The sequence below is a fragment of the Triplophysa rosa genome, linkage group LG3 (assembly GCF_024868665.1).
Source record: "Triplophysa rosa linkage group LG3, Trosa_1v2, whole genome shotgun sequence".
Lineage (NCBI taxonomy): Eukaryota > Metazoa > Chordata > Actinopteri > Cypriniformes > Nemacheilidae > Triplophysa > Triplophysa rosa.
In genome coordinates, this window is record NC_079892.1 from 1,312,875 (window position 1) to 1,324,989 (window position 12,115).

The 12,115-nt window shown below is 41.3% G+C and overlaps 1 protein-coding gene across 1 annotated transcript; it reads left to right on the plus strand.

Annotated features, from left to right (window-relative positions):
- Window positions 1–532: 532 nt before the first annotated feature.
- On the plus strand, window positions 533–3,646 carry cdkn1bb (cyclin dependent kinase inhibitor 1Bb). The gene is made up of 3 exons (XM_057329287.1): window positions 533–1,226; window positions 1,532–1,649; window positions 2,571–3,646. The coding sequence occupies exons 1-2, from the start codon at window positions 791–793 to the stop codon at window positions 1,636–1,638; spliced, it is 543 nt and encodes a 180-aa protein (XP_057185270.1). The 5' UTR covers window positions 533–790; the 3' UTR covers window positions 1,639–1,649; window positions 2,571–3,646.
- The last annotated feature ends 8,469 nt before the right edge of the window (window positions 3,647–12,115 follow it).

Genomic DNA, 12,115 nt, shown 5'->3' on the forward strand with positions numbered 1-12,115 from the left:
TTTGAGATTCTTTGAACCGGTTCTTTTTTAACGATTCGGAAAGCTTATGTGAATCACTCCTACTGTAAGCAAACTTTATTTTGGGCTGACATATGGGAATCATTAATGAAAACCCTTTTCCAGAGTCATCAGATTTATCTGACAAAGATTTGAAGCACCCACGTGATACACCTATAACATTTATAACGTAGTCAAAGCAACTATATCAACAGCATTTTAATGAAGAAATGATGCATGTTTGTTTACGAGCACATAAAATACCATGCAAGCATTCTACAAGAATTGTTGTGCTAAAAGAATTGGTGAATCATACTGTGTGAACCGACTGGAAAGTAATCCGTTCAGATGAACCGATTCATTCATTAAAATGATTCGGAGTCTCTACGAATGTGTTTGTTGATTTTTGTTTTCTCATGTGTGTGACTGCGAGTGAGTGGGGGGGGGGGGTTAAAGAAGGTGGATCTCAGATCCACCAATCAGCTGCGTTCTCCGTCGCGTTTAAAGAGCCCTTTGTGTCAATCACGCGTTTTTTTCGATCTCTGTCCCCCTTCATCGCCATATTGGGCGTGGAAAGCCTCGCCTTGTTATTTCTCTTCCCCTTTTTTACTACGACGCACAGTTGACACGAGCGCTGCTTTTATTTTGACGCCCCTCGCGCGTCCGTGTCTTTCTGCTCATGCGGCGCGCCCGGAGCGACACTCACGTTTGCGTTCTTCGTTCTCGGATCGCGTTGAATCAGGAGTGAACAGCTGTTGGGTTCGGTTTGTTTGGCGACGATAACACCCGAAAGATGTCCGACGTGCGCCTGTCTAGCGCCAGCCCGACGCTGGAGCGCATGGGAGCGCGGCTGTCCGATCAGCCCAAGCCGTCGGCGTGTCGAAACCTGTTCGGACCGGTGGATCACGAAGAGTTAAAGATGGATTTCCAGCGTCACATGAAGGCGACGGAGGACGCGGCGGCGGACGCGTGGAACTTTGACTTCTCCGCGCACACGCCGCGAACCGGCGGGCGGTTCCGTTGGGAAGCGCTGGACATCAGCGCGGTGCCCGGATTCTACAGCAGGTCGGCGCGGAGAAAGGGCTCCAGTGTTAATATTTGCTCGCCCGGGAATAATCACAACGATATTAATGTGGATTTAAATGGGAATCACGACTGTCTGGTGACGGAGGAGACCGCGGAGACGCCCGAATCACCCGGAGATCAGAAGAAAAGACCCTCCTGCCTCGGTGCGTGTTTTTGTCTTTCTGTCCGGCGCTTGACATCGTGTTTGTGAATCAACAATGTGATGGATAGCCTATCATAAGAGACGTAACAGAGTGTTGCCCAAATAAAAGCGCGCACATCTTTACGCGAATCTGAAAACGCAGCAATTCATGACACGCAACTATTATTTGAACATTTACGCGCAGTTTGAGCAACTGAAAGAAAAGTTACAGCGGCCGTAAGAATCAGCTGGCATATGAATAGCAGTATTATTTTAAAGCGTGTAAAAGTTACAGATCGTAAATGTGTTTGGTTTGGTTTGTTTCAGACTCGTCGTGTCACAGTAAACGCGCACACATCTGTGTGGATGAAGTGACCCGGACGCCCAGAAAACCCCAAAAACCCCGGAGACACCCAAGCCCGACAACCACATAAACAACAGCGAGGTGAGCAACAAGTCTTTGTTCAGTTTTATTCTGCATCCTAACACACGGCTTATAAGAGCTGCAAACTTACAAAAGTCCTTACCTAGAAGGTATAGATGTCAAAACTGCCTTTACTATTAAATGTCAAAACATTTTATTGAAAAGCTGTAAAGTTACGAGTTAATAATGAAGGTTTCGTGTCCAGTAAGCAGTGTTATGATATGGAAGCAAATGTTTGTCTGATTTATGCTGTTAAAGGCTGAAGCGAGTGAAAGGGTTAATGTGGTGCGCGCTTACTACGAGAGCTCGAGTTTCCTTTCGAGTTAAAAACACGTTACACGTCAGCAAGTCTGCGATGTTTACACCTGAGCCACCATTCCAAAACAAAGGCCAGCATTTCGTTTCATAAAAACACACACATTTAGAAATCGCACGGCAACACTGCGAACAGGTGGTGGTGTATCAAATCAAAATGTGCCGTGTGTTTTCGTTACGTCAAGACACATTTTCAATGAGCAAATAAACGCATTTGTAAGCGCGCGAACCGAACGAAGCTGTTTTGGTTTGTGTTTAGATTCTCTCAGGTTTTTTGCCGGTTGTTGTGTGTCATGTCTGGTTTGTGGTGTAATTGAATCACTCGTATCCTTTTATTTGTGTGTTAGATGACAGGTTTGTTGGTGATATTGTCAAAGCAAATCCTATAGGAATACCACTTAGGAATAAAGTAAATATATACAGTAAATTAAAAATAAATTGGAGTAGGAGTGTTTTTCAGCATTGCTTCACAAAGGTGTGCAGTTTTCTCCACAACCATCAAAATGAAATGCATTTTGTTTGTGTGTGTATAGATAAACATGTGTGTTTTTTTTTAATTTAAGAACAATGTTGTGTAGTTTTCATGTGTTTTGTGTCTCACTGATTCTCTCTTGTGTCTCGTGGCAGGGCTGAAGATGTCGTCGTCGGTTTGAAGATGTCAGTGCTTCATGAGCGAGTGTGTTGGAGACCCAGAGGAGCGTGTGGAAGGAAAGCAGAAACCCATGGACGGGAGTGTGTTTGTGTGTGTTTGTGAGCACTGAAACACTACACGTGTGGCACTCGAAGCCGCTGCGTCTCAAGCAGTCTATGTAGCAGTGTGCAAATAGGTTCAGAAAAACTTTTTTGCCCATTTTTTTCTTACTACCTGTGTATATAATTATATATTTGTTTCTTTTCGTATGTAGCACATAATTACTATTATGTTGGAAATTATTTTGTTTTTTTTCTTGGAGAAGGTGTGAGTTTTTGGTTTGACTTGAAGAGCCGCGTGTAGACTATTTCCAAAATGCTGTTTATATGATATTTTTTTCAGTGTGGAAGGCAGTGTGTCTCTTCACAGCTAAACGTTTTTCAGAGAGGTACATCGACCTTTGGTTTTCCTTCCCAGATCATTGAAAAGGTCAAAGTTCTGAGGTCAAACCTTGTAGCATTGAGCAGTATTAATGTCAGGCACTTCCAGAGGCCTCGGCCTCTCTTAAATTATTATTTCTCTGTTCATCATCTTTCTTTTGAGTGAGATTTTCCACTGATTTACTTTGGTTTCTTTTTCCGTTTTCATTTCGCTTTGTTCAACTCAATCACCCTTGGTTTTGTTTTGTGTGTGTGTGTGTGTGTGTGTGTGTGTGTGGAGCCGTTAGCATGTTAAAAAAAACTCTATCAATAGATCTGTGGTGAAACGGATGCATAACTGTATTTATAGAGAAAGTAAATATTAATATTTGAACAATGTACACTGCCTGTGTATTTGTGCAAATGATGTACCTGTGTACATAACTGTAAAAACACTGAGAAAATTAAAACTAACTTATTTCAAGCTTTTTCCTTTGGAAATTAAAAATGGGGTTTTGGTCGAGGTTTGAGTCATATTTTTGTAAATGCTTATTTTTTTGGTAGTTTCCTTTTTTCTTGTTTTTGTTTGTAATATTATTTTAACAAATTGTAAGAGGTTGCAAACTGAGCCTGATTAAAATATTTGAGAAGTGCTTTTGTTGTTCTGTGTGGTGTGTTACGTCCATTACATTTTTAAAAGGAGAGGTGCTTCGATGCCATAGAAGCGCTTTTTTTGTCTAAATGGTTCCATCCTTTTTCTTGGTTCCACAAAGAAGTATTCAGTCAAAGGTTCTTCAAAGAAGCATCTCTTTCTTACCTTCAGATTATATAAAGGCAAGAAAAAGATGCTTCTTTGTGGAACCCAAAAAAGCGCTTCAATGTAAATAATGTTTTTTATTTTTAAGAGTGTTCAAGAGAATCAATTATTTATTTATCATGTAGGAACATTCTGTGACTTTGAACACTCAGATCTACAACCCGGTAATAAAATCATTTTGGCACCGTTTCTAAAATCAGCACACATTTAAATCTTAATGTATACGTTTTTTCAAGTTTTAAAGATCACTTCACAAATGTACCGTCCCGGTGACCACAACACACACACAAATCTCACATCTTTGTGACCTCCATTTGTCTTCATGAATCAATGGTTGTGTGTCTCACACAAACTGACAGTGGGTGCGGTCGGCCGGCACAGGTGTACTTCTGCTGGTTTGTGATCCCAGTTGTGCTTTGTACTTGATCAACAAACGGACGTCCCTGAATAACAACCTTAAACCAGTTGTCGCACCCGTCTAACATTTCCAGTTATGCTGCTTGACTCACAACAGCTCAGTTTGATGATCAAGCGTGTTGCAAACGCACATCATCAAATGTGAAATGTACGTCAAATGAGGCTTCAGCTCAACGCCTTTAGTCCACTTGACAACACAGGCATCTAAAGGTTTTGTGTGGATTTCCGTTCGTCACCTCTCAGTAATGTCCAGGCACTCCACCAAAAGGCCGAGAAAAAAAATCCTTATAGTTTAATGGCTGGATTTACTATAGCATGAAGATTTAAGTTTATTCATGTGAATGTAGATCTGTAGTCTTTCATTAGCACAAAGATCAGAGATGAGCATAAATATACTGTATAGCTGAGATTAAATTGAGCAAAACATTATTTTTCAGTAAAACTGACTCAAGCTTTCAGCTCCGTGAGTTTTAAATGAGATCTCGACCTGTGTTTTATACAATCAACATTCAGAGATCTCAATATAAGCTTGTGTCTCCTAAATGTTTTCAAAATGATCATTCATTTTGTATCTTTAATCTCAACTATTATATATCTTGTAGTAAAACACAACCAAGCAATGAAAGAGCAAAATTTGAGCAATGACAAAACTAGTACAATTTTTTTTTGTCTATTTCTTTCAGGACGATGTGGAGATTCCGAATAAATAAACGTAGAAAGCATTAACATCAACAGAAGAAAAGGATTAAACAAACATGAAAACACCTGCATCAGGTCTCTGGGGGCGCAGGTGTGTGACCTCAGTCACATTGTTTGGTTTTATGTCGTGCACTTTGCTGTCGAGAGCGTAAAGCCGTGTTGTGTCTGAGAGGCGTACGGAGACAAAAAAAGCGCTCTCGTCTATAAGCCGTCACCCAGAGAGAGACAGAAAAACATCAGTCATGTAGGGTCTGGGCGGAAGCCCGCGACATCAAGTGGCGACTCTCTAAATCTCGTCCAATGGGCGGCGGGGGAAGTCAATACCTTCAGCGCACGAAAACCCTTCAGGCCCGTTCAATGTGCTTTAATGGGCAGAACGTAAATTCCCTCCTCATTGTTCTGTGGAAAGGATTTGAACCGCAGGGAACCCATTGAGTCACGGGAAAACTGGAGAACACGGCCAATAAGCGGGAAAAACACAAAGTCTTTGGTTATCCAAGCTTTTTCATTTCAGTCACTCAATCATTATGAAGCGCAAAGGAGACGAAAACCAACACGTGAAATAAACAATGTTGTTTGTGTAAAAACAAATGCACTACACGCACAGAACAACAATTACAACAATAGATATAGACGTTACAATTGACATGCTAGCTTCCTGTAAGGGCATTTAAATGAACAAAACGAAGACGTACACCCACTGAAAACCAGTTCATTATAAGAAAGAAATTCATGTTTAGGCATTTAGGTTTGTTTGCAAATCCAATGCAAAAAGGTTCAAGTTCAAAAACAATGAAAAGGCAAGCAATGGCTAACAGAAAGCACAAAACGCATTTAGAGAGTGAAGGAAATAATCTTGGCAATGTCACAAACGAAAGAAATATTTTTCGGACAACACAACAAAAAGGCACTTAAAAAGTATGAAAAATGTGTCTCGTCTATAAACCTGTTTGAAATCCTTATGTTATTTAAAGACCAACAAGGCAAACAGTGATGATGATTTTAACATGCACAAGTGATGCTGCTGTGAGCAAAAATCTCTTATTTGCGTTAATGGTTTATGACATTTTCTAAATGAAAGAACGTCGTCATTGTCATTTAAACAGAACTGGTTTACAAATGTAAAATTTACACCACGTTCTGAATATCAACGCGTCTGACGGAACTAATGTCAAGAACTAGTGTGCGAGGGTGTTTCTGTGGTCAGAAATGAACGGAAAGCGTCAGGTACATTATCTGATTTCCGGCGAAAAAGCCTTTCACGTTTGACTAAGAGCAGGAAACAACAAACCTTCAGTCTCTCTACAGACCTCTATAGATTCTGCTCATGAATTAAAATAGTTCTCATTGTTTTATAGAGTAAAGAATAATCTGGGATATACAGTACACACACTCGCTGCTGATGTCAGATTCTTAAAAGAGCGTGTTTTGAAGAACATCATTTTGAAGAATTAAAGTACATGAGGGTTGGACTTCAGATAACTCGGAAGTCAGCGTGTAAGACTAAAAACACAAATATATATGCAAATGCGGTCCTGTGTAACCTTTCCTGTAAACAAGGGCTTGTGCAGTTCATTGAAATCTTTGAGTTTCCCCTATTCGTTTCCTTTTGCGACCACAACGCGCGTCATTAGATCAAATTCTCAATAAACGACAAACGTGTGACCTCAGACTGACAAAACCAACAGACAGATGAAGTGAAAAACATTCTCATCATCAATGGTCAACATCAAGTGTGCCATTAAGACCAGTTTACACAATGATTAAAAATGTTATTGACGCTACAATGAATAAATTATACTAAACACTAAACATTAACTAGAAATAAAATAAATAATAAAGAAATAATAAAGAAAACTCAAATGCAAGACGTTGTATTTTGATGTGTCCTTGTAAGCAGTTGGCCTACAAACTTTTGGAGATAATATATTAACAAAGTGCGACGCAGCAGAAGCATATTTTGATATCATATATAATACAAGACTATTGTATATAATCAAATAAAGGCAATAAAATAATTTACAGAGACAAACTTGTAAATGTACAAACACTCAAAAGCTCTGTGGATTTTTACGTACAGAGAGCGGCGCGCGCAAACGTGTTCATCAGCGGCGCGAGGCCTGACGGGATTTTTAGTATCCGCACGCCGGTAATCTGCTCAGCTATGCGCGAGGACGCCGCCCTGACCTGCACAGATCCTCCAAAATCTCATTACCACTGCTACATGACATTTAATGAACATTCCAGAGCAAACATTAATTTGACGGAATAGATGATTGACAGTCTGCGGGTGATATCGAGTAAGTTCACTGGTTCATTGTGAATTATCGTTACGTCAACGCACGAAGAAAAGCCGCGAATTTCAAGAGCTTTAAAAGTTACTCATTACGTAACATTGTTAATCTTAATGGTTCGTGTAAGTATTTCTTCAAGACATCGCACTAATGGCTGCAGTTATTTCTCAGAAATAAGTTGATCATAGTTTTTTTCCGTTAACGCGCGTTGTGCTGAAAGAAACAGGAAGTTTCTCATGGGCTCCTCCCCTTTCTTTGAATGACCAATATGACCAACAAGACCCGTCACTGCAAGAAGTAAACAAGTAAAAGATCGACTGGACAGAAATGATACAGAGCAATAAAACCTCGGTATATGAAACACGTATCTGCTAAACATGCATTTTTAGAGCAGCATAATATAAACGGCTTTAAATCTAATGAAAAGTCATTAAAGTTAGATTTAGATGATCAAGTCTTTAACTTTGTTTTTTTTTAATAAAGAGGTATTTTTCTGTGTATTGTGGTTCAGGTGAGGACAGCTCATCAGGTTTTCTACAGAAACATACGAAGTCTCATAATCGTCTTTCTCACATTCTATTCATACACCAAACTCACAACTCTACATTGACAAAATAATGTGAATGCTGGAGAACCGGTTTAGTTGCTTCTGGTTTTGAATGTGACCGGTTTTCAAGAACCAGTTCTGGACTGTTTATAATATTTTCACGGTTCATTCAGAACTTTAAAGCTACCGCGCTGCAAAAAAATATTTTTCGCCTTTATTTTTCAAGAACGCCAACGAGACGTATATTCACATATAAACCAAACTAGCACAAGCACGTGAGTTCGGAATTTCGTGACGTTTGTGCCAACTGAATAAAGAATATAAAGAATATCCTTTTTCTTACCCCACTGCCAATCGCCTTTTTAGTTTTTTAAGCAAAAACCTCACATGATTTTTTTTGATAGATTTCTCTGATCTTTTTGTTTTAAGCATGTTTGATAACAATTTTTTTCCTGAATATTTTTCAAGAAAACTCCTCAGGCTACCAACAGGAATCCAATTGAAAACAGTGACTTCAAGAGAAGCTCGGAGACCCCCGTGCGCTCTGGAACGCGCCCAGCTCTCTCCAGACAGCGTCAGGCATGTGAAACACAACAACAGCCGTAAGTGCAACTGTTTGGGACTCGCAGCTATTTCTAGAACACAAGAGGTGCAGCTGCCCGCCGCCTCCCCACCCTCGCACCTGTTCACAGCCCTATCTGCTTTCACAGGGCACCAGCGCTCCTCTCCACGGCCCCGGGGCCACAGGTGGTCCTGCAGTAATGGGCACACTGTCATCAGGTCAAACTGAAGATTCCTGGGATGGAGAATCACTGGTGGTCAGAATGTGCTAAAACACTTTGAATTATGGGTAGTGCTGCTCTGTTTTTACCATTAGCTGTGACCTTTACACAACGGCCCTCAAACCTGTTTGTCAGCCAATACATTTCATTAGTAATAACATGCATTACTTATTTCAATCTGTAGTCTGGAACTTTTGTCTCTCTATCTTTTGTCTCTATATGAGTTTATTCTCATACGTATCATGAAGCACGTGGACATAGATTTGAGTTTGCATCTCTAAGGGGCGATTCACATTTCGCGTCTAAAACCGCCCGGAGTACGTGAGCCGCGCCGTGCCGATTTCTCTAGTCAAATGACCCGCACCGCATGCGGCACTCTGAAAAATCTCGATGCTGCACCGACGCACATTTTTAGGTGTGCGTCGGTTCCCTATTTGCGTGTCTACATTTAAAATAACAAACTTGCGCGTGCAAAAGACGGGAAATGTGAATCGCCACTAATGCTTTTCCAAGAGGCTGAACTTCACGGATCGAAGATGATGGAACGCTCTGTCGTCAGACTTCTGAAAGCACACAGACTCGGTGTCGTGAAAGACTGAATGTGTGTCTCTTGTACACAGCCGGGCCTGCAGACGCGAGTCCACTTTTATTTCAAGGTCTCGGTCAATGAACTAAAACATCACCGGCAGATAAAAGCAGAACATGAGCAGCGACACAGTCACTTATGTGGTACTATACTTTCATTTCATTCTTTTCCCCCTATTTTTATATTACATTACACTCTAAAGAATGGTTCTATATAGCACTTAAAGTAGTTCTTGGCTCGTAATCATATAGGGGAACCACTTTAAGTGCTATATAGAACCATATCTTGGTGCTTCAGCGGTTCTTTGGGATGACTGAGGTGCTCTATAGAACCGCTGAAGAACCATACAGGGGCTTAACGGGTTCTTGATACGGAAGCATTGCTGTACGAGTGACACTAGATTGAACTTTTACTGTAGAGCCGCAGCAATGCGAAATTGTGAAAAGAAACAAAAATAATGATTTTAATGAATTCTAGTTGTGATGTGCTCTGTTTCTATGCATAAAATTGAGTTATAGTTATTATACACACAGGTTACGCAAACAGTCTTTTGTTAAAAGTGTAACTTACTTTGGATGAACGCATCTCCCTGTTGAAAAAAACAGCATATGCTGGGTTAGGTATGCTTTGATGCTGGTTTGACGAGCTTAAACCAGCACACGACCATCTTAAACCATTTTAAACCAGGACATGACCAGCTTAAAGCAGCACATGACCAGCTTAAACCATCTTAAACCAGCACATGGCCATCTTAAACCAGCACATGACCAGCTTAAACCAGCACATGAATAGCACATGACCAGCTTAAAGCAGCACATGACCATCTTAAACCATCTTAAACCAGCACATGACCAGCTTAAACAATCTTAAACCAGCACACGGCCATCTTAAACCAGCACATGACCAGCTTAAACCATCTTAAACCATCTTAAACCAGCACATGACCATCTTAAACAATCTTAAACCAGCACATGACCAGCTTAAACAATCTTAAACCAGCACATGGCCATCTTAAACCAGCACATGACCAGCTTAAACCAGCACATGACCAGCTTAAACCAGCACATGACCAGTTTAAACCAGCACATGACCAGCTTAAACCAGCACATGACCAGTTTAAACCAGCACATGACCAGCTTAAACCAGCACATGACCAGTTTAAACCAGCACATGACCAGCTTAAACCAGCACATGACCAGTTTAAACCAGCACATGACCAGCTTAAACCAGCACATGACCAGTTTAAACCAGCACATGACCAGCTTAAACCAGCACATGACCAGTTTAAACCAGCACATGACCAGCTTAAACCAGCACATGACCAGTTTAAACCAGCACATGACCAGCTTAAACCAGCACATGACCAGTTTAAACCAGCACATGACCAGCTTAAACCAGCACATGACCAGTTTAAACCAGCACATGACCAGCTTAAACCAGCACATGACCAGTTTAAACCAGCACATGACCAGCTTAAACCAGCACATGACCAGTTTAAACCAGCACATGACCAGCTTAAACCAGCACATGACCAGTTTAAACCAGCACATGACCAGCTTAAACCAGCACATGACCAGTTTAAACCAGCACATGACCAGCTTAAACCAGCACATGACCAGTTTAAACCAGCACATGACCAGCTTAAACCAGCACATGACCAGTTTAAACCAGCACATGACCAGCTTAAACCAGCACATGACCAGTTTAAACCAGCACATGACCAGCTTAAACCAGCACATGACCAGTTTAAACCAGCACATGACCAGCTTAAACCAGCACATGACCAGTTTAAACCAGCACATGACCAGCTTAAACCAGCACATGACCAGTTTAAACCAGCACATGACCAGCTTAAACCAGCACATGACCAGTTTAAACCAGCACATGACCAGCTTAAACCAGCACATGACCAGTTTAAACCAGCACATGACCAGCTTAAACCAGCACATGACCAGTTTAAACCAGCACATGACCAGCTTAAACCAGCACATGACCAGTTTAAACCAGCACATGACCAGCTTAAACCAGCACATGACCAGTTTAAACCAGCACATGACCAGCTTAAACCAGCACATGACCAGTTTAAACCAGCACATGACCAGCTTAAACCAGCACATGACCAGTTTAAACCAGCACATGACCAGCTTAAACCAGCACATGACCAGTTTAAACCAGCACATGACCAGCTTAAACCAGCACATGACCAGTTTAAACCAGCACATGACCAGCTTAAACCAGCACATGACCAGTTTAAACCAGCACATGACCAGCTTAAACCAGCACATGACCAGTTTAAACCAGCACATGACCAGCTTAAACCAGCACATGACCAGTTTAAACCAGCACATGACCAGCTTAAACCAGCACATGACCAGTTTAAACCAGCACATGACCAGCTTAAACCAGCACATGACCAGTTTAAACCAGCACATGACCAGCTTAAACCAGCACATGACCAGTTTAAACCAGCACATGACCAGCTTAAACCAGCACATGACCAGTTTAAACCAGCACATGACCAGCTTAAACCAGCACATGACCAGTTTAAACCAGCACATGACCAGCTTAAACCAGCACATGACCAGTTTAAACCAGCACATGACCAGCTTAAACCAGCACATGACCAGTTTAAACCAGCACATGACCAGCTTAAACCAGCACATGACCAGTTTAAACCAGCACATGACCAGCTTAAACCAGCACATGACCAGTTTAAACCAGCACATGACCAGCTTAAACCAGCACATGACCAGTTTAAACCAGCACATGACCAGCTTAAACCAGCACATGACCAGTTTAAACCAGCACATGACCAGCTTAAACCAGCACATGACCAGTTTAAACCAGCACATGACCAGCTTAAACCAGCACATGACCAGTTTAAACCAGCACATGACCAGCTTAAACCAGCACATGACCATCTTAAACCAGCACATGGCCATCTTAAACCAGCACATGACCAGCTTAAACCAGCACATGA